This window comes from Oxyura jamaicensis, chromosome 9, assembly GCF_011077185.1.
Source record: "Oxyura jamaicensis isolate SHBP4307 breed ruddy duck chromosome 9, BPBGC_Ojam_1.0, whole genome shotgun sequence".
NCBI lineage: Eukaryota > Metazoa > Chordata > Aves > Anseriformes > Anatidae > Oxyura > Oxyura jamaicensis.
The window spans coordinates 14,108,017-14,134,198 of NC_048901.1; the positions used below are offsets into that span (position 1 = coordinate 14,108,017).

At 48.9% G+C, this 26,182-nt stretch overlaps 1 protein-coding gene across 2 annotated transcripts in view; it reads left to right on the forward strand.

Annotated features, from left to right (window-relative positions):
* Window positions 1-26,182, forward strand: part of FGF12 (fibroblast growth factor 12) — a 206,579-nt gene that overhangs the window by 53,438 nt on the left and 126,959 nt on the right. Inside the window, exon 1 of one of the 2 annotated variants that reach the window (XM_035334483.1) lies at window positions 21,298-21,619. The exons of the other annotated variant lie outside the window; for it this stretch is intronic. Within the exon in view, the coding sequence (XP_035190374.1) occupies window positions 21,532-21,619 (88 nt within the window). The 5' untranslated portion in view covers window positions 21,298-21,531. Of the gene's footprint in view, window positions 1-21,297; window positions 21,620-26,182 lie in introns of those variants that run through there. 2 annotated transcript variants of the gene reach the window in all.

Below are 26,182 nucleotides of genomic sequence, written 5' to 3' on the forward strand. Positions count from 1 at the left end.
GAGACTGAGCATGTGAATGTGTTGCCACATTTAGGATATGTGAGTAGCTGAGACTCCTACCTGTTTTGTGTGCTTATGCATTTGTACCCGGACCTTGCCTAGATCAAAATTTTCAATTAAAATTCCTATTGATGAAAAGGCCCAGCTCTGTGAATACAAAGGCGCTGAAAAGTTGTTACTGCAGTGGTAAATCTGTTGTTCACAAAGCTTGCCTTGTGAGCCGCGTGGCTGTGCTGCAGGTGTCAGGGGCTGAGCAATTTGCCCAGCGCTCCGGAGTTCAGGTCCCTAGGGGCTTTGCCCCACCCAGCTCTGCCCAGGAGCATCGTTGCAGGGCTGCGTTCACACACCCTCCGGACTGAGATTGTCATTCAAATGGTGCAATCCACTGCTACGTGATCTCGCCTTGTGTACTCATCTGTGTAATGCGCAGCTCAATTAGTTTAGCCTGTGGCAGCCGCTTGCAGGACCGTCACACTTTATCTAGCTTGGCAGTAGCTCTCTGCCTTATTTGAAAATCATGGCAGATGCTCCCCAGACTGTAGCTTTTATTTTAAGTTCTTGAAACTGGAGGTGAGGATGAGAATGAGGTTCTGCAATAAGGGAAGGACAGCACAACATTTTCTCTTTCACTGGTGACTTTGGTGCAATACAGAAGTAGTGGGTTTGGGGTTTTTTAAACACCAAAAATGTGTTGTGCTGTGGGATAAAGTATTTTGTCTTCCTATGTTCCCTTGGGGCGTTCGCCTGGTTTTGAAAATACTTGATGTGAAAAATGTCAGAGTCTTTTGATTTTAAAGGACTGAACATTTGAAGACATACCATAAAATAAGATGGGCCATAAACTCCTTCCTTTCTTCCCCTATAATCCGAAGGGGGGAACGGGGAATTGATCCTTAATTTCATCTTTGACCTTCCTATTACTGTGATGGGCTGACCCCCACAGGGCTGCGAACCTTCACACATTGTTGAGCCCAAAATACAAACTAAGAACAGTCTCACATTCTCCAGCCTAGGCCGTTCCTGGCTACAAGGAGGTGTGGATTGACAGTCCTTGTCGGCATCCTGGCACTGCGGCACAGGACTGACAGAAGGTGATGTCCTGTGCCTGGGCCATCTCTTGGGGTGAGACCTTTTGTTGATCTTCTGTTTGCTGGTGCCTGGCCTCTGCTGTGCCTGCCAGCAGGGATTCCTGTTAGCACCCACTGCAGACTGCTCGATTAAATCTGAGCTATCAAATTTATGTTGGTTTAAGTCACCAAAGAGCCATTGCGTAGCAACAGCATCCCAGTGACCGGACAGCTGCCCTTCCTCGTCCTCCCCTTCCCCAGGGATGGCAACTTGCACGTGTACTGCAGAGCAGCTCCTCTGTGTGCAGATAGCAGCACATTCGTTTATCTTGTAAGTGATTTACAAATCCTGATGATTATGTGCGGGGTGTGTAGGGCCTTGTATTGTGCCGGTACTGGAATTATGTCCGTAAACTTAGGCTGGAAGTTAGAAGGAAAATTTATGACTAGCAAAGGGACAAATTTCTGGAACAGCCTCCTGTAGGAGTAACAATCTGGTTCTGTTTTTAATGTTTTAAGTTTTTATGTTGAACCTGTTTTAAGTGTTGAACCATGCTAGTTACACGTGGAGGTATGAGACAGGGCAGCTGATGTTTTGGAGCAACAGCAGTCATCTGCGGGCCTCATTCAAGATAGCACTTGTAATGTCTTCCCTTGTTTTTTTTTTTTTCCTGAAATGAAATATCATGGGAGTGTCCCTACGCTGCTAGCTTTGTGTTGCAGACACCCGGGCAGGTTTGGCTTACGGTGACCCCCCTGGGCAGCAGGGCTGGCAGGACTGCTGCTGAACCAGGTCAGGAAAATGCCTGTGCGCTGGCTGGGGTCTGGGGTGCTGCTGTACTATGCCCCCTGCCCAATCCCCAATTTCCTGTTCTCTTTCCCCTGTTTCTGCTGAGAGCCCAAAGTATCTTTGGGAACGCTGATGAGGGCAGTTCCTAACTACCCCATCGCTTCCCTTTCCTGCTTCTCCTATAGCTCAGCAACTCACATGCCCCGCACCTTGCTGCCAGCAGCAGTTCCCCACGTAGCTCCTCTAAAAGGTGTCGGTGCCTTCTCGTCAGTGAACCCGTGGGAGCTGCCGTAAGCACAGGCAGCCCGGAGCCTTCCTTACACCTTATTGTGCCGGTTTCCGTTCTGTCGCTGCAGGCAGATGCCTTTTATAATTGGTGCTGGTAATGGTCATAAGACGTCGCTTATGGAGTGTGAGGTGGTAGGGAGCTGAGGGAGAGAAAAATCTTCCCAACCAGATGGCTGGATCAGCAACACCGCGGTGCCAGGGTTGGCTCGTGGTTGAATTGGGATCCCACTTTGCATGCTTACGTCTGCTAGAGGGAACAAAAGTTTGAGCTGGGGCTGTAAAATTAACACTTCTTGTCACGGTGTCATGACTGCATTGTCTCCTTGTACATGCCGAGCATACAGCGTTAGTTACGTACAGCATAAAGACATTTCCAGGTATGTTCTGGTGTTGTGGCTCTATGCTGAGGTGAGACCATTCTGTGTCTGCTGAGAGGTGGAAAGAAAATCTCCGTGGCTGTTGTGCTCCACCAGCTTTCCTAATCACTTTGAACGTGTTCTTCTCAAGGTTGTTGTTCCCTCGCAGGCCCGGTAACTTATACTGATGGTGTGCGGACAGGAGGAGTGTGCTGTGTCTCTGGAAGGTTTCAAGGGTGGCAAGATCCATGTTTCTGGGGTTATTTGTGTATTTATACGTAGGTGGATAGGAAGGAATAAAAGCCTGTGCTTTTTCATTGAGACCTTGTTGGGCCTGTTCATGAGGATGACGCATTGAAAGCAAGTAGTTTTTGTTCTTCTGAATTCATCCTTGAATATGAAAACACAACAAAGCCTTTGCCTCTACAAACTGATACTGGGAAAAGCATTCAATGTTCTGGGAAACCTCAAAGTAAAGTGGGGCCTCAGGGCGATGGGGAGGTGTGGAGAGGCTTATTCATATAGGTCTGGGGTCTGGGAGTGACTTCCCTGTGACCGCTCTGTAACCAGGAGCTGCTTTTCCCTGGAAGCTCTGGGGTGTTGTTATGCCCACCATGTGTTGTGCCATGACTGGTGCAGTGTTCCTGGGTTAAACTCTGAAACTCCTCCTTTAAGTGAGGCAGAGCCTCTTGCCCATAGGTATCAGGAGGCACTTTAGTGTTTGGCACTGTATGAAGCTGTCAGTATGGATGTAACCAGTGTGTTTTGTCTGCAAATTGTAGATATGTTTTTCTGCTCAACTTTCTCTTTAAAAGATTCATTTACAGAACTTCCTATCATAGCTTTTACTAGTTGCAAGGCTATGTTGAAATCTTCTGGAAGAAGAAGAAACTCTGAACTCTGAGCACATCTGAGATGGGATGTGCTAGGGATGCTGATCAATTTATGGCAAAAAGGTTTTAATGCATTAGAAGAACCCTTTGGGTGCGATCCACCTCAGCCTGTGGTTTCTCCACTGCATCGTGTTATGAATGCAATGAGGGCTGTGTTGAAAGCACACTCCCACAACCTGGATTTCCTGCATGCTAAACTCAGTCCACAGGTAAAATTGCAAATCGGATTATTTTTCCCATGATGTTCTATATCTTCATTAAAAATACACGTATACATAAAAACCTAAAATGGCAAATATGTGAATCAGAAGCTTACAGCTATCCTATTTTGAGGATACTCCATCTCTTATGAAGCAATTAATCTGAAATACTGTAAGAAAATCTGTATTATCTGCTTCCTGAGAATTTGCAAGTAGGGCTTTGAACCAAAATAGAGCTTTACTGGAGGCAAGTAGCAGTTCTTCAGGTAATCTGACGATCCTTTCCTGTTACACCACATGCTTTGCAAAAGCTCTTTTCCCACACATTTTTCTTAGTGGGAAATGTGAACTTTTTTCCTAGTCAGCACGACTACAATACTTCTTCAAAACTGGGGAAAAAAAGTCAAAATGGCATTTTTTTTTTTTTTTCTGGAAAATGTCATTAAAAAATGTGGGGGAGAAACATTCAACCTGCACTGGCCAAAACGCATGGCAGAGTGCAGACCGAGCTTGTGAGAATGGGCAACGTGTTTCTGAGGTGCTGGGGGCACTTGGAGATGGTCTTAGAGGTGTTTGGGGCTGGGCTAAGGACTGATATAGCGATTTACTGCTCAGCCCTGACACAAGGCTTTTAGCAGGAGCAGAAGCATTTGCTGACAATTCTGGCAAACTGCTCACATCGTGCGTCATCTGACTTGAGGTGAAATCAGAATTGTCTGGAAAGTCTTTGTGGGTGAGGCCGTTTTTGAGTACGGGTGTCTAGCGCCACTTCGGCCTCCTCAGGAAGCCTGAGATATGGGCATGAGCGCGGGCAGACGGACCGTGGGACCTTCGGGACATGCAGTCCTCTGGAGTGCATGGAGGCCAGGCAGGACACCCTACAAATCCTTCAGCTGGGGAAACGTAGCTCAGCTATTGAACAAATTAAGCAGAAATCTGTAAGCTCTGGTTAGATGAGAGCACCTTCTGGTGTGGAAGCCCACCAGCAGCATCTGCACAGAAGCCAGAGAGACCAAACCCAGTGGAAAAGCAGAAATGGTGGGAGGTGGTAGCCGTTCATCTGAGTTGGAGTGGCAGGAACAAAGGGGTAAAACCCCACTGAGCTGGGTAAACGCTGTGCTTTGTGCTCACTTACCAACCTCTTCCCCAGAGCTCTAAGCCCTACATGGCATTACCCAGTCTGTTGATGTACTCGCAGAGTCATGTCACGCAGTCCCCAGGGCAGGGTGCAGAGCAGCTCCCTGCAGGCACCAGCGATGAACTACAAATACCTGCAGGAGGGGAGGGCACTTGCCCAGCCTCAGCTCCCTGCTAAGCTCTGCACCACAGCTCTAATTAGTAGATGAGAAGCCAGCCCTGTCTTTCCTGGGTAGCACTCTGGAGCCAAATTTCTAATGACCTGACACTCACTGAAACCACATGTGCTCTGTTGTTTTTTTCCTGGAGCTATAATTGAGTCTGAGCCACTGTTCTGGGCCCTTTGTTAAGCTGAGCCTGCAAGAACATGTGTCAGAGCTGAATCTAGAACTGCAGTGAGGTGTGGGCTAACAAACAAGGGTGTTCGCAGCTGGGGGTAAGAGTTGGAGAAATTTTGCTAGTATAGGGATGCAAGTATGCAAAGACTGAGAGCTATTGTCTTACTGTGTCTTTTGTTTGTTTCCCTGGTGAGATAATTTCTGCTACAGGGGGATTTCAGGAGTTTCACGGGAGAGGACTTGTCTCCCCAGAGAGCTCACAGTGCCAAGCTCTAGCCCTTGTGCCTTGCCCACACCTGGTCCATGGGGAAAGAGCTGCTCCGTCTCAGGTTTTAGCTCTGTCACCTCTTCCAGGATGGGGTCTAATGGCTGAATGGGGTAGGTGCAATATGATGTCCAGGCAACTATCATGGTCTGTAGACCAAGGCTTCTCCTGAACCCATTTATTACATACTTCTTGTTTAAAATCTTGCAGTCTGAGCCACCCAGGCAGGCTCTATGTGAATGCGTGCAATCTCACCACTGTTAGTAAGCTTTTGCTTTTATTAGCCTTAAGTCCAGATTTTGTACAGTTCTCACATATTCAAACCTGAAAACGAATGGCTTTGTCTTCCCACAGCACTTCTGCGCTTCTTCTGCCTATGTGCACTTGGCTTTAACTCCTCTTTTTCTGTTGATTTGATCATCTTCCCTCACACTGCCCTGTCTGCGCCCACCTGCTATTGAATTGCCCCTTTGGCTACAGAACTAAAAAGCTTAGGAAGAAGGTTCCTGGTGGATGTTCCTTGAGTGAGAAGCCAGAGCTGACAGTTTTTATCAGGACATCAGGCATATCCCAGGTAAGGGATAGCTTCATCTCACTGCACCCCTGGAAAGCCATTAAGTCCAAGCTTGAGCTTAAAATTGCCACTCAGTTGTGCAACAGCAACATGCTCTTGGCCCTCTATGCAAAGGGAGTGTTTTGCCAGGGAGGGCACCTGGGCAGGAAAGGCTTATTCATGTGCAAGCACCTTCTGGCCTCTGTCCCTGCCCTCAAGGCTTGACCCAGTGTCCTGTTGAAGTCAGAAGCAGCAAGGCTGGGCTCTGGGCCTCCTGACCAGGCTTCTTGTTCCCTGAAGTTGTGACACTGGCAGGATTATTACAGGCCGTGCTGTGGCAAGGCAGTAGCCAGGAGAGGACTTTGAGGGCTGCCCATCAGCCTCTTTGTCAATTTTTCAGAAAAGGAAGATTCTTCTTTGTGCTTTTTGCAAGTTGGAGAGCAGAGAGTGTTGTCTTGGGAAGGTGTGTACTTAATTTGGCGTAGCAAAAATTGAAGAGGTTGTAGCTTCCCATGGGGTGGGGCGGCTGGTGAGATCGTTGGAGTGCGACTGCCATGCGAATGCATAGCAATGAAATGCTGCCCTCCTATTAAAAAGGCAGCTTGTTTTGCCAAGTACTTGCTCTGTTTTGGACATTGGCAACAGCTTTCTTTGTGTTGTGAAACACAAAGATTACTGGGGCAAAAATGATGGAAAAGAGTGGGTTTGTATTTGGAAACGCACATACCACGCAGCCTGAGGAAGGGGCTGTTCTAGCTCACAGTCTTCTCTTCTGGAGTGTGTCAGACTGGAGATTAGGGGCAAGTTGGTGGAGTCATTTGTAATAACGTTTATATTAAGCATCCAGATGTGCTGGGGGACAGTGGGACCATCTCAAACAGAGATGCCCATGCCCTGACTATGCTAGCAGACATGCTCAGTGCTTCCAAAATATCTCATCCTCCTGAGGTGTCCTAACCTCAGGTACAAGAAAGTGAAGACACCCTTAAATATTGGATACTTTCTTTAAAAAGACATCTAAATGGACCTTGCCCAGAACGTGTTCTTGTGCTGAGTGTGCTCTGTTTCACATTTGTCATTCATGCAGAAGATGTAATGGAGGAGTGAGCTGCTGGACTGGATTTAGATGATGCTAGAAATTTTTCATGATGCTACAAGAAGATGGTGCTTCTGAGGTCTTTAGCTTTGATAGTGCCTTTTCAGGGAGCTTGTGAGTAAATGCCTCACTTCAACTATTGAGGAGGCAAGGCTTAAGTTCTCTACAAGGGCAGTTGTTTTACCCAAAAATTAGAGGTCTGTGATAGCCTTTCCTTTACCTCCCATTGCTTCTTGACATTGTGGCAAAGCACTGATCCTTAGATATGGCCCAGCACCTGGGCAGAACAAGGATGATGCTCCAGTCTGGGGTATTGTTTGCATAAAATATTTAATGACTTCCATTTCTCTCATATGCACTGAAAGCAGCTGCACTGGGCAGATAGAACCCGACAGTCAGTGCAGTGTGTCAGCTGCACTACAGCGTTTGCCTGGTGAGATGTACCTGTATTTAACAAATAGGATGGCCAAAGGAAGGCTACTTTGTGTATTTTTTTATTTTTTTATTTTTTTTTTAGCAATGAGCAGATATGAAAGAACTACTGATTGAGAGGCTTGATGGAGTCTTTGAGCTTAGGTCTAAGCGAACGGAAATTTTCAACTCTGCGAGTGCAGCTGGATGAATAATTTGTAGTGAATAATCTATCTGATGGCTCTCACCGCATTTAGGATTGACAGCAAACACATCACAATTTTAATTATTGGGAATGATTTGCTGAAATATTCAGGAGCTATTTCTGGTTCCTGCAGACTGCATGGAAAAGTTAGCTATTTAAAAGCCAGACTCCTTTTTTGCCGAGCTCCTGACCGGTCTCCTTGTTCCATACAGAGCGTCTCCAAACAGGACAGCAGGATTGCTTGCGTCCTGACTTGAATAATCCTGGTGACAATGTCGTGCGTGGGAGCCTTAATAATAATAAAAAAAAAAATCCTGCAAGTCTTCCTACCCAAACACTCATCAGAAAAGGTGTGAGAAGATCTGGGGCAGGGCTGATTTGTTGGCTCTGGGGGCACTTGTGATGCTGAGGGGTTTCCATGCAACTAGGATGGGAATCTGCAAGGTAGAGAATGGAGGCTTTTGGAGAGGTGGGGAAGGCTTTACAAAAACAAATGCTTCTCCTTCTCTTGTACTTTTCCCAGCTTTGAGAAAGTCAGAACCTGGCCATGAGCATGTCAGGCAGGGAGTCGTGTGAGTTCCACATGAGCAAGACCATTGCAGTAATCCCATGGCTCCTACTGTAGGGACTTTACCAACAGGGCTGGTTTGCCCAACCTGCTGGACACAGCTTTCTGCCCTCTGGACCCTCATCCCCCCTCTCTCCTCCCCATTGTGTGGTACCACCGCTGCACAGCCCCTCCATCCCGGTGGGAGGCTGTGCGCTGCCCACCGCTGCAGGGCGGCGTTGGCCTGGGGGCGATGCAGGGACTGGGGGGAAAATCAGGGAGAAGCAAGCCTCTTCCCGAGGGGCAGGGCAAGAGTAACACGAAATATAAGTTTCCCTTCTCATCTGCAAAGAAATCAAGGTGGAAGATTTGAGAAAGGAATGGGCAGGGGTGAGTAAGAATGTGACTTTCCTGAATAACTGAAATAGTGAGCGGAAGGTAAGGAGTGCTGCAGGTGCAGATCAGGCTGCTCTGTCTGGGCTCCGGTTAGCTGCTCTCTAAAATGTTTTGCTACCCTCTTGTGGCTTTCTGAGGACTTGTGTGGTATAGTTTTCATTCCTTGTTCAGTCCCCTGCCAACTTCTTATAGGAGATGCATTGAGAAACCCAGATCTGACGAGGGAGGTTATTTTTGCTGATTCCAAAGCAGTGGTACAAAAATAATGGAAAGGCAGCTTTGGTTTGTTCTTCTCTTTCCTTTTGTTTATATCCAGTCTCTTTCAGCCTAGCATTACAGCTGCAAAGACGGCTTGGCCAGGGAGCTAAAGTAAAAGAACGGCTTCGTGCCTAGGTTGGCTGTGCCGTGGGACTGTTCAGTGTTTGGGACCAGCGCTGGCTTTGTGACCCTGCCGAAAGCAAACCCGTGTCCTCTGCAGCTGAGCAGAGGACACAATCTGAGTACCGGTGATGTCAGTAATAGCAAAACTCCCGTGATCTCCGTGAGCCCAGAATAGGTCCTATTCAGCCTGGTGCAGGGCAGTGCTCCCAACTCCATCTTCCTGTCACCGTGCCTTGGTCTTTGTTATTCAGTGACTTCTTGTTTATTTTCCATTTTCCATCTTCTCTGCTCTCTAATTGATTCTGTGTCGTGGCCTCATGGCAGAGGAGTCATAGGTAGGGATTTAAAGGGCGGTGGTTTGGCAGATTTTACAAGAAGCTCCTCCCAGGCATTAATTCCTGGGTTATGGGGTCAGAGAGGCTCTTGTGATCTTCTCAGTCTGAGCTCCTGCAGAGAGCAAGTGACAGGACTGCCCTCGATTGACTCCTGCTTGAAGTGCAGCATCAAACAGAAAACATCGCATCTCGATTTAAAATTGACCAGCAGTGGAAGATTCACCTTGTTAAATTGTTCCAGTGCTCTATCACCGTCACTCTTCTTGTTTCTTAGCTCCTAGCCTTGGGTTTTCTTGTTCCTTTGCGAGCTTGAAAAGTCACACGTTGCCAAAACTGTGCCCTGCGTAGGGAGGACTCGTGGCTTGGTCAAGCTGTCAGCCAGGCAGAGCTCTGAAAAGCACCTTGGCTGTAGAAGCAAAAAGTTTGTAACTGAAAGGGTCCAGGGTGTGAGGCTGGTGTGTGATAGCACAAACTCATTGCACAGAAGGCACAAAAAAAAAAAAATGAAGGCTCCGCTCTGCTGGAAAGTACGTGCACTTCTCCCTAATGCCTATCTGCACAGGGTGTTCCCATAGTTCCCCTAGGTAAAACATGCAGGGAGCATTTATAAGGGTTTCAGAGGAGATCTAATTGTAAGAGCATTGCAGAGACCGGGTTTGTCAAGAGATAAGAGTGTTTGTTGTTTCGAGTGTTTTTTGTAAATCAGCTGTGCTGAGGTCCTTTGGGATGCAGGCTGCCACCTTCAGCAGAAGGATTGTTGGTAGCTTCTTGCGCTGCTGCAAATCACCGTACGTTTAAAACCTGCTCCATCCATCCCACAGCCTGGCAGAGGTTCGGGGTGGAGAGCAGCCAGCGCCTGTTGTGCTGGTAGCAGGATTTAGCCTACAAAAACCCTGAGACAGAGGAGGACCAGAAGCCTGATGGGGCAGTAACACAGCGAGAAGGCCACCTTAAAGGAAAAAAAGTGGTGTTTTTTTTTTTTTTTTCCAGTCCTGCTGTAATACCTCTACTTGGGAAGAGGGGACAGAAGTGCCAACCTCAGCGTCTCTGTACAAGATTTGTTAGCCTTGTACTCAGCTGCCATGGGAACAGCTCTGCTGCTGATGTTCAGCACCCCCAGTACATCCCCAGCGTAACTTCTGGTGTTGATGCTTTCCAAAACTGATGGCGTGGCCTGAGTTAATGCCAGCAGCCATAGGTATGTCTTATACGATCTTTTGCAGCCAGGTGCAAAGTTGTCTGGGCTGTGTTTTGGGCTGGCTGAACTCAGTCTGGTTCAAAACTGCAGGCAGTGTAATTGCTTGGTCAGAGCTGATCCAGTCTCCCAGCAGCCCCAAACTAAGAGCAGCGCTCTGCTGATGTGGCTGCGAGGCTTTGGGATAGGAAACACTTTGCATCCATCCCACTCAGGGAAACTTCTTTCTTGGATTTCTTCTGCAGTTGGATCAGCAGGAAAGAGCTTTTTCAGCTGTGATCACTGAGGTTCCTGGAAGCTTTTGCATTGCCATGCACTGACAGCAGAGATCCATTTTATGCAAACCTCTTCCACATCTCCTTGTATAAGAGGGCAGCAGAAATGGAGATCTAAAAACAAAACAAAAACAGAAGTCATTGCATCACCTGCCAAAAGAAAACAGATGATGAAAAGAAAAGAGGTCTCTGTCCTTAGCAGTCTTTCCATCACATTTGGAAACAAAGCTGGCAATGGTTAGGAAAGAACACTCCCATCCAAACGCTTCACCAGCTGGGTTTGGATCCTGAGAACTGGGAGGGAAAACGCGCACCCGAAGCTCTGCTCCTCCCTGTTTTCCAGGGCACTGCACCCTCGGCTGACTTTCCCAAAAGGCACTTTGGGGATGTAGCCTACATCTCTGGAAGGAACAGAATGGGGAACATGTCTCTGCTAATGAAGGCTGCAGCCAGAAATAAGAGTTCTGGAAGAGGAAAACTAGGTTAAAAGCAGCCAGCAACAGAAAGCAGCTGAAGCTGGAGTGGGCTAAAGAGCTCTTGAGCATCAGACAGTGGATGGCTTTGCCTCCCTCCAGGTTCCCAGGTAGTGCAGTCCTGGCAGACTGACAGGGCTTCTGGGGTGACTTGTCACAAGATGTTCAGCTTGTTGTTTTCCTCCCTTTAGCTTTTTATTTTTAGTTGAGCTCTCCCACTTAGCACACGCTGCAGTGACCCTTACTGCTGCCAGCACCGAAGGGCCCGTCTCCGTGCAATTATTTAGCTCTGGGAAAGTACTCCGTGTAGTTTTATAAGCAGTGTCATTTATACTGGCCAAGCCAGCATATGCCCATCTCCATCGATCCTAAGTTGGTGTGAGCACCCCTGAGAGAAATGCTAACTGGCCTCGGCCAGAATCCCGCAGTAAGCATCCCTCAGTGAGAGCAACGCTCAGGAAGAAATCGTGGGGTAGCACAGGCACGAGCCAACAGCGAGGAAGAGCTTCCTGTGTGAGGAGGCAAGTTGGGCAGGAACAGAAGGAAAAAAAATGTGAAACGAGATTATCCAAGCACAGCTGTCTCCATCCCCGACAGACCGGTGCTTTCCCAGTGACTTGTTCCCAGGAATGGGCCTGTTCTAGTTTTAGCTGCTCAGAGGCTGTCCCACAGGCTGGAGCAGACGTCAGCTCAGAGATTGCTCTTGATTATTAATTTACTCTGTCTTAATGTAGGCCCCTTACCAGGCACTTCCCTGATCGTGTGCAAGTAAAGCTGGCATCTCTGCTGAGAAATGTCCCCCCTTCTTTTGGCTCAGGTGAGAGGGCAAAGAAGCAGCTCTGGTGCCCTCTCACCTGAGCCTGGAGATGCTTCACCAGGAGGCAGGGTGCAGCAAGTCTGAGGCTCAGACCCCATCCAGCAGCTTTGAAAGGTCCCTTGGGCAGTCTGTCCCATGAGAGCATCGTCCTAAGAAGGATCCTTCTCCTTTCACCCTCTTTCCCCTGCACAGAGTGCTGTTGGCACTAACCTTCTTGGACACTTGTGGTCCTGCCTGACAGCTCTCGCTGTGACCGGGAGGGTGGCTGAGGGAGCAGGGAGAGGAGCACGGCTCTTCTCTGCCGTGCCTCGCTGCTGCTTGCTGCAGAAGAAGTGAAGCAAATAAAACGGGGAGCCTGATCTCTCGTTATCAGTGCCTTCCCTTCCCTGCAGCGCTGCATGCTGTGCCATCCAGCCGTGCAGGGCTGGACCAGAGCTCTTCAGTACGCTGCTGAGTGATGCTGGGTTGCTTATGGCTTCATTGTGGCTTGACGCTGAGCACAAGGGAATGAAAAGCAGATTATGTGACTGTGATGCTCGCTGTAATTCAGCAGGGGAAAGGAAAGAAAGCCACCTGGGAGCCAACTGTTCCATTCCTCACACCCTCAAATGCCACGTGTACTCAGGAGCTCCTGGCTCTGCTGTCCTGAGAAATGAAGAGTGAAGATTGTCTTCTACGTTTGCCTTTTACAAGCTGCTCCAGCGGGCCTCAAGCGAGGATGATCTGGGACAGAGGGAAGCAGCAGGAGCTGTGGCTTAGGCAGGATGTCCCCTGCTGTGTGCCTGTTTTCCCCACAAACCAGCCATTGCTTCTCTCCGTGGCACAGGAGCCCCAAATCAGCCCCATGAGGACCTCGTGGAGACATGCAGTGATTGCTCCACAGCCAGGGAGCGCTGAGCTGGCACCCTGCTACATCTGTGCCCCACAGCGGGGCGAGGAGAAGGGTGTGGGGTGGATGGAGGTCTCCTATGGGAGTCTGGATAGCAGCAAAGGAGCCCAAGTGGTGGAGAAAGGGAGTCAAACCTCTGTGTTGGGACTTGGACATGGGGAAGGCCTTCCAAATAAGTGGATAGAGCAAAGGGAGGCCTCGTGGCTCCTTCCAGAGCTCCTGTTGTGCCTAACATCTACGGAGGGTTTGTGTGAACCATATCACTGCCTAGTTCAGGTTGCTTCTCTGCTGGGGGTTAAGCAAATGCTTAAGGCTAGCTGCAAGGAAATCGTTTTGGCAGTGGTCCAGGGCTTTACGTGTGATGTGAGAGCACGTTCAGAACATTTTTGCTTTCTCTGGACGTTTCTCCTATTTATGCTATTGAATATGTAGGATGCAGCTCTGGGAACAGGGAGCGGTGGTGTGGTGCCCCTTGCTCCTGGCAAGAAGTGGTGCGTGGGGCTGGGCATTGTGGTTTTTCGATCCTGCGGGGGCTTCCTCATCTCAGGGTTGCAAAGCACTGGACAGGAGTCCTAAAATTGAGTACTGCCATCGCATGGCACTTGTTTGGATGATGTTTGTGGCTCTTTTGATGTGGGCAGGCACAAGGCTAGCGCAGGGCTGGCTGGAGGACAGATAGCTCCAGCTGCCGAAGAAAGAAGGATTCTTACCGGCCCCTAGGGGAGCAGGGCTTCCCAGGGGCTGATAATCAGCCTGAGCAGCAGCAGAGCAAGGCCATTACTGAGCATGGCACAAGGCAGCAGTGGTTCCCAGCCTGGGGAGCTGGCGATGTTACCTGTCATGGGCATGATTAGTGCAAAGCAGCGTTGCGAACTTTTAGCAGATTTGGGGCCTTTCTTAAATCCCCGAGCCGTTACGTAAGAATCACAACCTGACATAATTAGGTATTTTCTGGTTCTAATGGCTGCGGAGAAACGCTAACAACAGGAACCTTAAAAGACCTGAGTCAAAGGCAGGGAAGGAGCCCGAATGTGTTACTTGGCTTTGTCTCCATCGCCACAGCAGAGGATGGAGGAGATGGCTCTGCCTCGTGGCTGGCAGTGTCTGGGCTGGCTAATATCGACCAGTTTGACTGTTTGTCCTCAAACCCTGAGCAGCCCAAACTCTCCTCTTCCCTGCACACTTGTCAAATGTTGCGTCAGAAACTTACAGGAATGTTTCGTTTTGATAAGGTCAAAGTCTCTCCTTGAGACTTTATTTTTCGTCGCGTTGTCAAACAAAATATTTCAGCAAAGTTGAAATAATTTAGAAAATGTCACTTCAAGGAAAAGCGAGTGTTGATTTTTGGACCTCTTTGGAGCACCTGCCCCAAACAAAAGCAGCGGCGGTCCCTGAGAGAGGAGGTTCTGAGGATCTTTAGTTCTGAGGATCTTTCTTTCTCTCTCTTGCACTCCGGAGAGGATGACACTGCATGAGAGATGTTTTTGGAAAAGAACTTTCCCAGCCACAAAATCCTCTAAACCAATTCCATGGAAAAAACGGATGCAGTGGGAAGCCCTACCCTAAGAAGCCAGGATTTTCAAGGCTGGCTTTTCTAAAGGTCTTGTAAATCCGGTCTTCAATTCTCTTGACGCATGACCTTTCCAGTACACGTATAGACACGTTATAACTACTCTGTAATATTATTATTTAATGCCCAGCTTCTGTCATTTCTTTGCTGCCAGGACCAGCAGGGACAACCTGTGTGTGGGTCTGCCAAAGCCCCCACAGCTGTAGCAATGCTGCACTGGAGGAGCTGGGAGCTGTGGGCTGCAGGGAAGGGGTCTCGCCAGTGCAATCGATGTTTCAAATGTGTCTTTAGTTGTGATGGCCAGCTAATGAGCGAGGCTCTGAGCTGTTGTGTCCTGGTAGCAACTTTGCTGTGGTCTAAGGAGCTGTGAACTGGAGCAGAAAGCGTTTCTTGTACTGTTGCTCCCAAGGCGGGGAGTTGGGCAAGTACTTGTCCAGATGAGACTGTGCTCCGCGTACACGTGTCCTGTCGGTGTGCCTGAATAAACGGCTTCAGAGCTGGGCGACAGCACCAGGCTCTGGGTGTCTCTGGAAGCAGGCAGATGGGCAGGCTCGTAACGCCTGACCCCAGGGGCACACCAACATCACAGGGGGGTTGCTGCAGGGCAGGGGGAGCTCGCTCCTTGCAGAGGTGGTCTGCCACGCTTGTCCTCAGAAGATCTCCTTTAGTAAGCCTCCCGGCCTTTCCCTGTGAGACAGGTGGATTGGCTGCACTCTTAAATAAGGAAAGGGGGCTGCCAGTTGCTCACATGTCATGCAGCAGGTCGGGGATGAACCAAGAGTGTGTCCTGGTTGAACACAGAAGATGCACTAGCGCTGAGGTAGAAGTTCCAGCATTGGCTTCGTATCAGCAGTCACCTGCTCAAGGTGTCCCAAGCCCCACTGGCTGGTGTGTTGCCTGCCTCCAGGCCCCTTGGCACAGCGGTGAGCTGTTGCCCTCTAAGTATGGGTCGTGTCTCAGGCAAAGCTGTCGCTGCCTGTTATGGATTAATAACCTTAATTACTGGGGCGCCGTGGGTCAGAACTTCCCAGCGCTGACTGTATTATGGCTCTTTAATCTGCTTTTCTCTCTCATGATCTCCAAGCCCGGAGGGATCAGCAGCCAGGGAGATCTCCTGCCTTCCTGCTCGCTTTTCCCTTGTGAGAGGCTGCAGAGACTGGTCGGATGGGGAGCAGAGAGCAGAGCTGGCACCTCTGGAAGGTGCTTCTGCCACTCCCAGGTGTGAAGGACAGCGTGGCACTGTCTGGGGGTTGTGCTGGAATTCAGCCACCTGCAAGAAATCAGAGCCCCTTGCCCTGTGGGGATCTGGCAGTCAGGTGTGATCGGCTGGGGTAGTGCCGGGGGGATCCTGCCTTCTGAGTTCTCTCATCTGGGTAAAGGTGATCCAGCTGAAGTCATGAACCTGGATTTCAAAAATGTTCCCCTCACTGAGGGGTTCCTTCAAAGGGTTCCTTCAAGTGGGTCAGATCTCATGAGTGGGGAAACTACCAGAGGAGGGAGAGACATCTGCGGTCCAGCATGGTCCTAACTGCTCTTGAAGAGCAAGGGGATGGAGAAGAGGCAGTTTGCCAAGCAGAACAAAATCACTTGGAGGAAGGAAAGCAGAACTGAGTGGGGAAGAGTTGTAGAAGGATCTCCTGATGGGGAGTATCTGGTGAGCTAACAGCAGCATAAAGCGAGGGGTGCAGGGTAATGCACCCACGGGTGAAACACATCTTTTCATGGTCATTAATGGTAAGGGTTCTACCGGGGCTGTTTCCTCTTTGGTAAAAGACCTCAGAGAAGCCGTGGATCTGTCTGAAAGTGCTAGCTCAGCAGAAGCAAGCAGAAATTACTGGGAAAGGTACGGAGCAAACAGGAGCTCTCATTGCACTACACTAGACATCCCTGGTGTGCTCGCACCTCGAATACTGCGTACAGCGCTAGTTATCCTTCTCAAACAACAAATAAAAGGGAACAGAACCAGAAAAGATGCAGGGAACAGTGACAAGGTCAGCAGAGCATATGGAAGAGCTGCTGCCCGGGGAGAGATGAAACAGATTAGGCATTTTCAGCATCTTCAGAAATGAAACAATTGAGGAGGGAAATACGGCGGAGGCGTCTAAAGCCGTGACTGTCATGGAGAACATGAAATTATCATTTCACGGTATAACTGCTAAGGTGAGCATTAAATGGAGCTTCCGAGAAGCAGTTTTAAACTAATGAAAGCTTCTCCCAGTGCATGATTAACCTGTAGAACTTCTTGCCAAAAGACAGGGAGGAGACCAAAAGTATTACTGGCTTCAAAAACCAATTATAAAAATACGTTGCGGAGAAATCGATCAAGGGATTTTAAATGCATTGTGAGACATCCTGTGGATGAGGAGATCACAGAGCTGCAGGGCACTGGCAGTGGGTGGACAGAACAATGTATGGCTGCCACTTTCTTACTCTGTTTTCCAAAGCATCTGTTCCAAGCCAGTGGCACTACTACCAAAGTATGCCTGGAGAAGTCTTAAAAGTTCCAGCTTCTGAGGAGGCGTCACTGTGCTGAAAAATATCCCAAACAACCACTTTTCACTAACTCTGATTCAAGATATTTGATACATACAACACTAGGTTTCTTTCTAACGTCTGGAAATGCATCTACTACCTTGAGCTTTTTGTATGTCTGAGGGTAAACCTATTGAATGGTCGAGCCTATGGGACATCTTTATCTGAATCTGCTTTGGTGAGCTGAGAGAAGGCTGAGGTTTCACCAGGCGAGTCTCCCCACCAGCAGCTGGAGTAAGTGATTTGTTCCCGTGCGTTCATGTGAGCTTTGTTGCTTTCTGAGCACGGAAAGGCAACTAAGGAATTGGTCTTTCTCATCTGATGTAGGAAATCAAGCTGTCTTTTTTTCTCCCATCTTCCATTTGCTGTCAGGAGGTACGTGTGTGTGATAGACTTTTTCCCTGGTACTTTCCAGCAGAATAGCTGCAATCTTTGCCTTATAATGGGCACAATTTTTTACTGGTCAGGAAGAGACTAATCCTCTCACTGAATCACCAGACCGAGCAATGACAGGAGATTCCTTACTTACGCAAATTGTCCTGCGGCCTTTGGCAAACCCCTGAACTTCTGCTGCAGCTCCCCACCAGCTCTGGGGTGTGTGCTCTGCACCTTGGTGGAGCTGCGTGAGAAGAAGCTGCGTGCGGTTAGCATGGCTCTACAGCAAGCACAGCTCTTGTGCTAGTGCCCTGCCTCACAAAGGAGGGACAGAGGAAAGCAGGAGTACTCAGGGCACCATGAGGACAGCAGGATAAGCACTTGCACTGTAAAGGGATGTAATCTTTTAGCCTGTTCCTGAGCAGGTTTTGCTCAAATGGCTTCTGCAAAGAAAGATGCTGGGAAGAAGTGGTTATGTCTTCGCTGAGGAATGTACCTTCAATGATCACAGATGGATCCATGGGGTGAAGGTCGAGAAACGAGCCCCAGGTGCTCTCAGGGAGATGTGTAGGTTTACAAAGGGGGCAAGGTCTGAGGGCTGTATACCAGCCTGAACAAAGCTGCCAGGGCTCATGGACCATTTCGCACCACATCCACCCGCACTTGGCCAGGAAATATAATGAGGGCAAAGACTTGCAAAAATGACCTACTTGTGCAGGCTGTTTATCTGTGAACCAGGCACGGTGTTCAAAGGCCTGCAGGTAGTCAATATAGGTGAAACCAGAAACAGAATGGACCCAGCACCTTGAAAGATCAGCACCTGCCTTTCTGTGAATCCAAGGGAATTGCATTTCCTGCCTAGTCTCTTCTGAGCTTTTGTTGACTTTCTTTTTGGGGCTTTGCTAACTGATAAACTGCACATTATGCTATTTTAATACCTAGCAAAGAGCCTTGTCTGCTAAATCACCTTATTTTTCTCTGATCGGAGCACAGTGTTTTTAGTAGAAGGTATTAATTTAAATTCCGTAATCCCAAACATATTCTCATTTCTGTTCTGTGCTTCAGAAGGCCAATGGCATTTTAATTTAATAAGGGAGAAACACACATGACACTGTGTTCCCTGCGACTATCTTCTGACCTCAATGAGTCTTTCCCAGCTTTCTTTATGTTCCAGCAAATGCAATCCCTGCTTTTATTGAAGAACTCTATTCTTTCTAATGCCCAGCTTCTACCTGGCAAAACTTAAGTATCTGTAACATTTTCACAGTAACTTTCTAGACGCTATTTGCATTACTATTTAGTAATGCAAGCTATTGGTGGAGCCCTAGCGAGATTTATGTCCCACTAAAAAATTGTCTGTACATATGCTGGCCTTTTGCAGAGAAATGAATTTTATTTTGATTTGCCTTGGTTTTGGATTAAAATGAGTTAACTTATCTAGCAATATCTTGATTTATGTCAGCTCCCTTTGTCTTTCCAAGTTCCATAAGCTTTGTTTACTGGGAGAACACTTACCTAATTGGGTACATGGTATTACTGAGTGTTTTGTGGCATGTACACACTTGAGTCATGCATCACGGTTCCTAAAGAATCATCCTTTGCCATTTTTATGCTTCCATTTTGCCGTTTAAGCTTACTTAAACCTACTCAGTTTGAAAGAAGGTGTGCTTGTTGCAGTCCTCGTGCCCCTCCTTTAGAAATGTCAAGTGACACTTGCTCGCTCTTTTCACTGGTCTGATTCTGCTCCCCTTTGTAAGGCAGGATCTGACCCCTTTGGAGCCTGCCTCACGCACAGGTGCTGGCAGATCAAAACCTATCAAGCCTGGCTCATTGTTCTGGCTGGATGATGATGGAAACCCCTCAAGGAAATGGGGGTTATTTTGTTGGTAGTTTTGTGGATTTTTCTGAGTAGTTTTTCCAAGAAGTGTTATTTTAATGAGCAGAGGTCTCTGACTTCAGCTGCCTGTTGCATTCTAATCTGTTCTTACAGACTTCTGTAGCTTTGTATGTCCAAGTGATAGCACGTACCTCTTCCTGTGCTGGCTTAACATAGGTAACACCTCAGTGCACCTCTCCTGGTACCCAGCACTGCACTTCAGCGTTGGCATCTCTAAATCAGAGCCCCCTCATTTCCAGCTCCTCCCTGGCTGCTAAGCAAGGAGGGCACCTTGACTTCAGATCTCGCTGTGCTGTCCTTGATCTGCCAGATCCAGAATTGTTCTCGTCTCAAACACACTGCTGGGGCACTTGCGGAGACAGGGCTGTTGCTTTTTGTGCTATTACAGAAGTACCCGAGAACCACCGGTTGTGATTTAGGGCCTCACTGTGCGAGCTGCTTCTGGCCTTGTTTCAGAGGGGCTACAATTTTACTAGCTGATCAGGTACAGGAGAGTACAGGAGAGAAATGAAAGCTAGGGGTGGTGGGGAGAGGTAACAGCTGCAATCTCAGTTTGGTGTCAGCCCTGCTAGAGCCTGGTAGTGTTCCCCGAATACTGTAGAGGCATTGCTAAGAGTTTTGGCTGGAGCTAAGATCCCGGATAAGTGGGAATATGCAGAGAGAAGGGCGCTTCTCTTTGGCTTTATTCTGTGACTTGGTGAGTTTGCCAGGTCCTGTGTAATATTGTTTATTAATAACTAATCCCTGGGATCTATGCTACTTTGCATCCTTTTAATGGTGCTGAGCTCTATGCTACTGGCTCTGCTTCTAGCTAAGTGCTGTTTTTGGTGTACTAAGTAGGACGGACTGGAAAATAAGAGCTTCCATTTCATGAAACATTTAGCATTCTCATTTTTTGTTTTGTTTTCTTCATATTCTAGAGGAAAACTGAAACTGTGGGGGTGTTTACTAATGGCAGGAAAGACTGTGGTGCTCTCACAAATTCTGGTTTTGCCATAAATCCTCAATAGCCTCTCCCAGGAGAACAATGTTTTTGTTGCTATGCCTGGTTCACATGCCTTGGTACTCCGATCTCCCTGTGTTTATAGCTTTTGCTTCTCCATCTTAGTGGGATTCCCAGTGCTGCAGCCCAGGTGCTGACTGTACCTCATGCTTTTGTTTTGAGTTGAGGGGCATCGTGCCACGAGTTATCAACAAAGCCTCTATCCCGGCATGCACACAGGGTTATGTCCTAAGTACAGCCCCCAGAAAAACTTCTTTTTTTTTTTTTTTTTTTTTTTTTTTTAAACTGTGCTGTATTCAGGTGGAAGAGTTCATGGGAGAGGTTGCTGTGTGCTAATCTATTTCCCCTTTCCATGGAGGAAGCTTCCCATGCCGGCTGTGCGGGGTGGGTTTTGCACTGAGTCGTTTCATAAATAAATCAGACAGCTCTCCAGAGAGCATCGTTCCCCAGACACCTGCCTGTGCCCGGGTACAGCCTTGGTCTGTGCGGCTCAAACACTGAGCTTGGAGTAAATCTAGCTGTAATGGGTTAAAAATAGGGAAAAGAGACCAAACGCTGAGACTGGGCGGAGTGCCCTCAGCCCCGCGCTGTCGCTGCGCGATCTGTCAGTGGAAGCAAGATCTGGAAGTGGGGAAAAAAGGCTCCAGAAGTGGAAACAAGGACCCGTAAGCGAAAGGAGGCAGGCCCACGCTGCCTGCAGGCACGGCTGCCAGTGGTGCCCGAAGCCGAGAGGTGTGTCCTGGGCCCGGCCCAGCCACGTTGCGGGTGCCGTGCTCGGGGCCGAGCGGGGAGCCCCGGCCCGGCGCTGCCCGAGCCCTGCGCGGGGGCTCCCGGCACAGCCCCGCTGCCGACAGGGCCGGGGGGCGCCCCCCGTTCCCGGGGGATCCAGGGGGACTTCGGCAGGGAGCAGGAGGGGAAGGGGGGGTCCCGGCGGGGGCCGTGCCGGCAGGGGGCAGGGCTGGGAGCCGGCCGCTCGCGTTTCTAGGGCTTGACGTCCTTCCAGCTAGCCCGACCCCCTTCCCGGCGCAGCCTGCCCTTCCCCGGCGGCGAAGTCCCGAGAAGTGGCGGCGGGCCCCCTCTTCGTCCCCCTCCTCATTCTCCCCCGGTCCCCGGGCGCGGCGGGGCCGCGGCGATGGGCCGGGAAGTTTGGGGCCGAGGGGGGCTCCCGGCGCCCCGCCGCTGAGAGCCGGCCGCTCCGGGGCCGGTCCCTTTTCCGAGCAGCGGGAGGGCGCCACAAAGTGAAATCCATGAGGATTCTTGGGCTTCTCCTGGAGAAAGGCTCGCATATGCTGCAGTGTCTCTGTGGAAGGCGCCTGAGATCCAGCAACAGCCCAGGTGGGGAGCGCGCGTCCTTGTCCCCGCCGCCCTCGGCTCCCAGCCCGGGCGCCGCTCGGCCTGGGCTGGCCCCGTTTCCTCGCCCTCCTCTTCCTCCCCTTCCTCTTCCTTCTCCCACAGGTGCCTGGGCTCTGTCCGCGGTGCTGACCCCAAAGCTTTGGCCCCGTCCCCTCCCCGGTGCCTCCCCCGCGTTCCCCTCCTGACCTGGCCCCCCATCGTACCGGCAGCCCCCCCACGGGTCTCGTTTCCCCCCGCAGAACCCTCTCCTCGTGAGCAGCCCCCATGCGTGTGTTCCCCGTCCCATCTGGGACCCCCACTCTAGGCATTAACCCCGGTTGGTTTAGGGGTGAGTTTCCCCAGCGTGCTCCTAGCCCCACAAGACTCAGGTGTGGGGCTGGGCACGCTGTGAGGGCTCCCCGTACCCTTTGTTTGCAGCGGCAGTGTTTGCTTGGAAGGTGTTAAACGTCTTCTTGAGTGGGGATACCCCTAGGAGCAAAGGGAACCCCCGGCTGCTTCCGATGGGGGCTGGAGGCTCCCAGCCTGTCGGGCAAGGAGCACTGCTGGAGGCTGTGCGAGGATGGGGAGCTCAGTGGGGTGAAGGGCTGGAAGATGTGCTTGCTCCTGAGTTGTAACTAAGCAGTGTTTGAAGAGGGGACTAAGCATACGAGTGCCTTGGTTTGGTACGGTGCTGCTCCTGAGTTTTAGGGTGGTCTTATTGAAGTCCTTTAAGTGGTGTCTCTGCAGCTTCCTTTGTGCTGTGCATGTTTCAAGAGTCTGACTTTCCCTTTCTACAACAGTGGGTGAACAGTAAGGGAACAAACTCTGTGTTGTTATTATTATTTAAGATTTGTAGAAGTTACAGCACAAAGCTTGCTGCTTTGAGCTTGACTGGGTTTCAGTGCCTAGTTGGCTTTCTGCTGGATCTGCCTATTGAACCCTGACCATTGCAATCTTTGGGCACCGGATGCTTACAAGGATGTCTTTATAGTATCATTTTTTAACGCTTATGTTGTTTCCTTATGGGAGATCTTAGCCTCGTGAGAGAGAATTTTCCACACCTCCCGCGTAAGCACTCGCTGTTACTCATTGAAGAGACGGGCAGTGTTTGGGGAGCTGTTGCTGAGGCGGCCTCGATTCCCTTCTGGCCTAGCTGAGGAGCATTTGTGGTAGCCTCTAACTTCAGTGCACCAGGAGCTGGTGGTAGTGCCCTGACGGTTACCCTCTTGAGCTGGTTTGGCTTTTCTGATGGATCTCGTGCTAAGACACGAACGATGGATGTGTGATGACTGAATATTTCCTCATTTCTTCTGCTTTGAGCGATACTGGACACTGTGCAGTCTGTGTTTCATGACGCTGTGCTATAAAGAGGCCTATAAAAGCCCATGGGAACGCTCTCCTGTCATTAAGTCCAGCTGGCCTTGTTCTCCAGGCACTAGGCCCGAACCACCACAAGGCCACCAACAGACCGCTCCAGGTGCGGCGTGTTGCTTTGAATCAGGCTGCTCAAATACGTTTCCTCTTCCTGGTTGCATTTGTTCCCTTTCCATTGGGGTTGGACTTTGCATTTTTTTTAAATATGAAAATGTGTGTGGGGGGGGGGGGGGGGAAAGTAAGCTGCCGCCTATGACGAGGTCACTGGCTGGGCCTGCTGGAGGAGGGATGTTGCTACTGCTTCGAAAAGTCAGCATGCCTCAGGAAATAGGTACATACTCCTGCAACAGCCCTTAAACGTGTGGCATTGTGCCTAGTGGGACTACACCCGTCAGAGATGTAAACCAATGTAAGAATGATAAATTACAGAAGAGAAAGGACCATGGAATCGCAGACTGCAATGGCATGAAGTGCTGTGAGTTACTTCCATGCCCTTGATCATCTTGTCTGAGCAGTTGTACTGATAACCAGGTGGTTATGCCAAACCGTTTGGCCTTTTGTGCACTCAGGTTGCCCAACAGATTGATCAAGACCTTCAGCCTCCTCCTACCTACATTTTCTTTCATGAAAACAAGTCATAGGATATAAACGCGTGCTTAAAGTCAGATTCATACTTGTGTGTGGTGCTGACTCAGAGCCCTAGACCACTCCTGACTGACAGGAACTAAGGCATAATACTTCAACAAAAAACAGCGAAACGCTGAAGGTGGTTGTAGAGTGCTGTGCAGCTCTGTTGTGATGCTAGCAAAAATCTTAGCAAGATTTTTGTTACCACTGTGCTAAGACACCCCACCTCCACTCAGCTATCTCTAGCCTGCTGTTTTCTTATGCTTCGCTTCAGAGGTCTGCTGCCACTCGTCTCAGTCTGTGCAGGGGCAGACTTCTCTGGTTGTTGGAGCAGCAACTTGCAAAATGTGGTTTAATGGGTCCCTAAGGTACAACAGTGCAAGTAATTCATAGCAGTACGGAACAAGAGATTTATTCCTAATCCCTTGTGGATTTTTTTGCAAGTATTTTGGCACAGCGATGTCTTGTCTCTTCCATGCACATCACTTGTTATCTCAGTTTCACAACTTGTGAGCTGACTGTATTGCACGTGCAGAGTTATTTCCCTTCTGGATGATATTATAATTAATTTTGTTAAATCTTTATTTCTTGGTTAATTTATTTTTTCTGCTAATAAATTTCCCCATTTGCCTGGGACGTGTAGTTTGCCAGAATCACTTTTGCTTTTAGCTTCTAAGTCAACATAGCGAAATAGATTGCTACAATGCTAAGCTTGAGGTAAACATCCGATAACCCGAGTTAGAGATGTAACTGCGACTGTAGTTATGAAAAAACATTGCAGATGACCAGTACCTGGTTTGCAGGGACTTGATGTAAAAAAAACAAACAAACATGTACTAACTACGCTAGTAGGAGCATGAAAACTTCTCCTGATGAGTATTTCAGCCCTCATCTAAGACTTAGTATTTGGCTGTTCAAGGAGTTCTGTCTCTTGCCTGTTCAGCCCTAAGCTCCTGTGTAGACTCCCCTCTGGGTGCATTATTGCTAAAACCACAGATATTTCTCACGTCATCTCATCAACCAGAATGAAAGCATCCAGCAGAAACATTTTCAGCTTTGTTTTCAGTATTAGAGGCCTGGCTGTGTCCAGAGACTGATCTATTTTCAAACCTCTGGGTAAAAAATACCTCTTGCTTTAAATCCCTATTGTGCAAATCACTGCCTTCAGCAGAAGGTAAGATCATACTGAAAGTAACCCCTGAACTTGGCCTCACTGGGACTCTAACACTGGTAAAATTTGGAGATGCTCCTGGAAATATGCTGATTGATGCTGGCTTTATGGCAGATTAAAATGCTGTCTGGCACAGAGTGTCTTTATATTTCTCCATGCATCACAACACTAAGCCTGATATTTGGGGCAGTAGCAGTGAGCATTCTGTCTAGGTAGGCAAGGTCAGCTTGTGGCTCTGCTATTAGCCTGTCTGTTACTCTCCGTACACATCTCTGCGTTTGTCCTGAGACTATTTGGGGCACTGCCATAATGTGCCTGCACTTGCCGATGCAAATGGACTCACACACAGAAGATGTAAAATTGAATATTCAAGATTAACGTTTGGATTACAAGCAAAACTGACGTCCCTCGTTTTGCTTGGCATTCCTTGTTTGGGTTGTGGGTGATCTGTGCGTTTGTGTACACTTCCGTACACCAGTTCTGGAATTTTTTCCTGCTGCTATTTATTCAGGGAGACAGCAAGTTAAGTGTAGGGCATATGCTGTGCCCTCAGCTTCATTAGTGGAAGTAATAGGTCTGTGCACGTACATGACCGAGAGTAAAACTTGCAGCTCCTTGCTGGGCGTAGGGAACCCCTGCAGCCTGTGGCAGCTCAGAGCATGGCGTGTGCATTTTGGGAGGAGATGGGAAAGGGGACTTGGTGAGCTGGAGGCAGGAGCTGGTCACGGGGCTGAGAAGTGATGCTGTTGCACTGGAGGTCATCAGCATTCCTACCACAGCTCCGTTACCTGCTGCTGTTCAAAGTGTGTCAGTGTCCCTGCGTGCGTTCTGCTCAGGCTCCCCCATCCTGTTGTGTCTCTTTGCAAAGCTAATGTGTACTGACCAGTGGAAATCAAGTGCACGTGCTGTTGCAGGGTAGTTCCTACTGTTGACACTCCTGTGCTAGCTGAAATAATACCTTTGTCTGATTTAGTTTAATTCACCTGGGAGATGAATTAAGCAAAAGTGTGAAAATTCTTTTTTATTTTGTAATAGGAGCACTCCTCTAGGGTATTATTCAAGAATAGCTATAGCATTTTAAATCCCCGCTTTCCTTTATTCTGAAGTAACCTTCCCACGTAGACATATGCAGAGTATCTCTCCTGGAAGCTGTGGTGCCGGGGTACCTCTGGCCTGTCTCAGCTAGAAATGATGGCTTTGTTAGAGTTCTTACTTGGTGGAATAGCTTCGCTTCTGTCACGCAGAAGTTCAGAGATATAGCTTACAGTGACTTTAAAGATTATACGTAGAACTTTTTCTAAGCGTTCACAGCTAGGTAAGTGTAGCTATGTGAAGGAAAATCTTCAGTTTGACTCAGGGCTTTGTGGTTCACTTTGTCAAAAAAATTTTCAGAA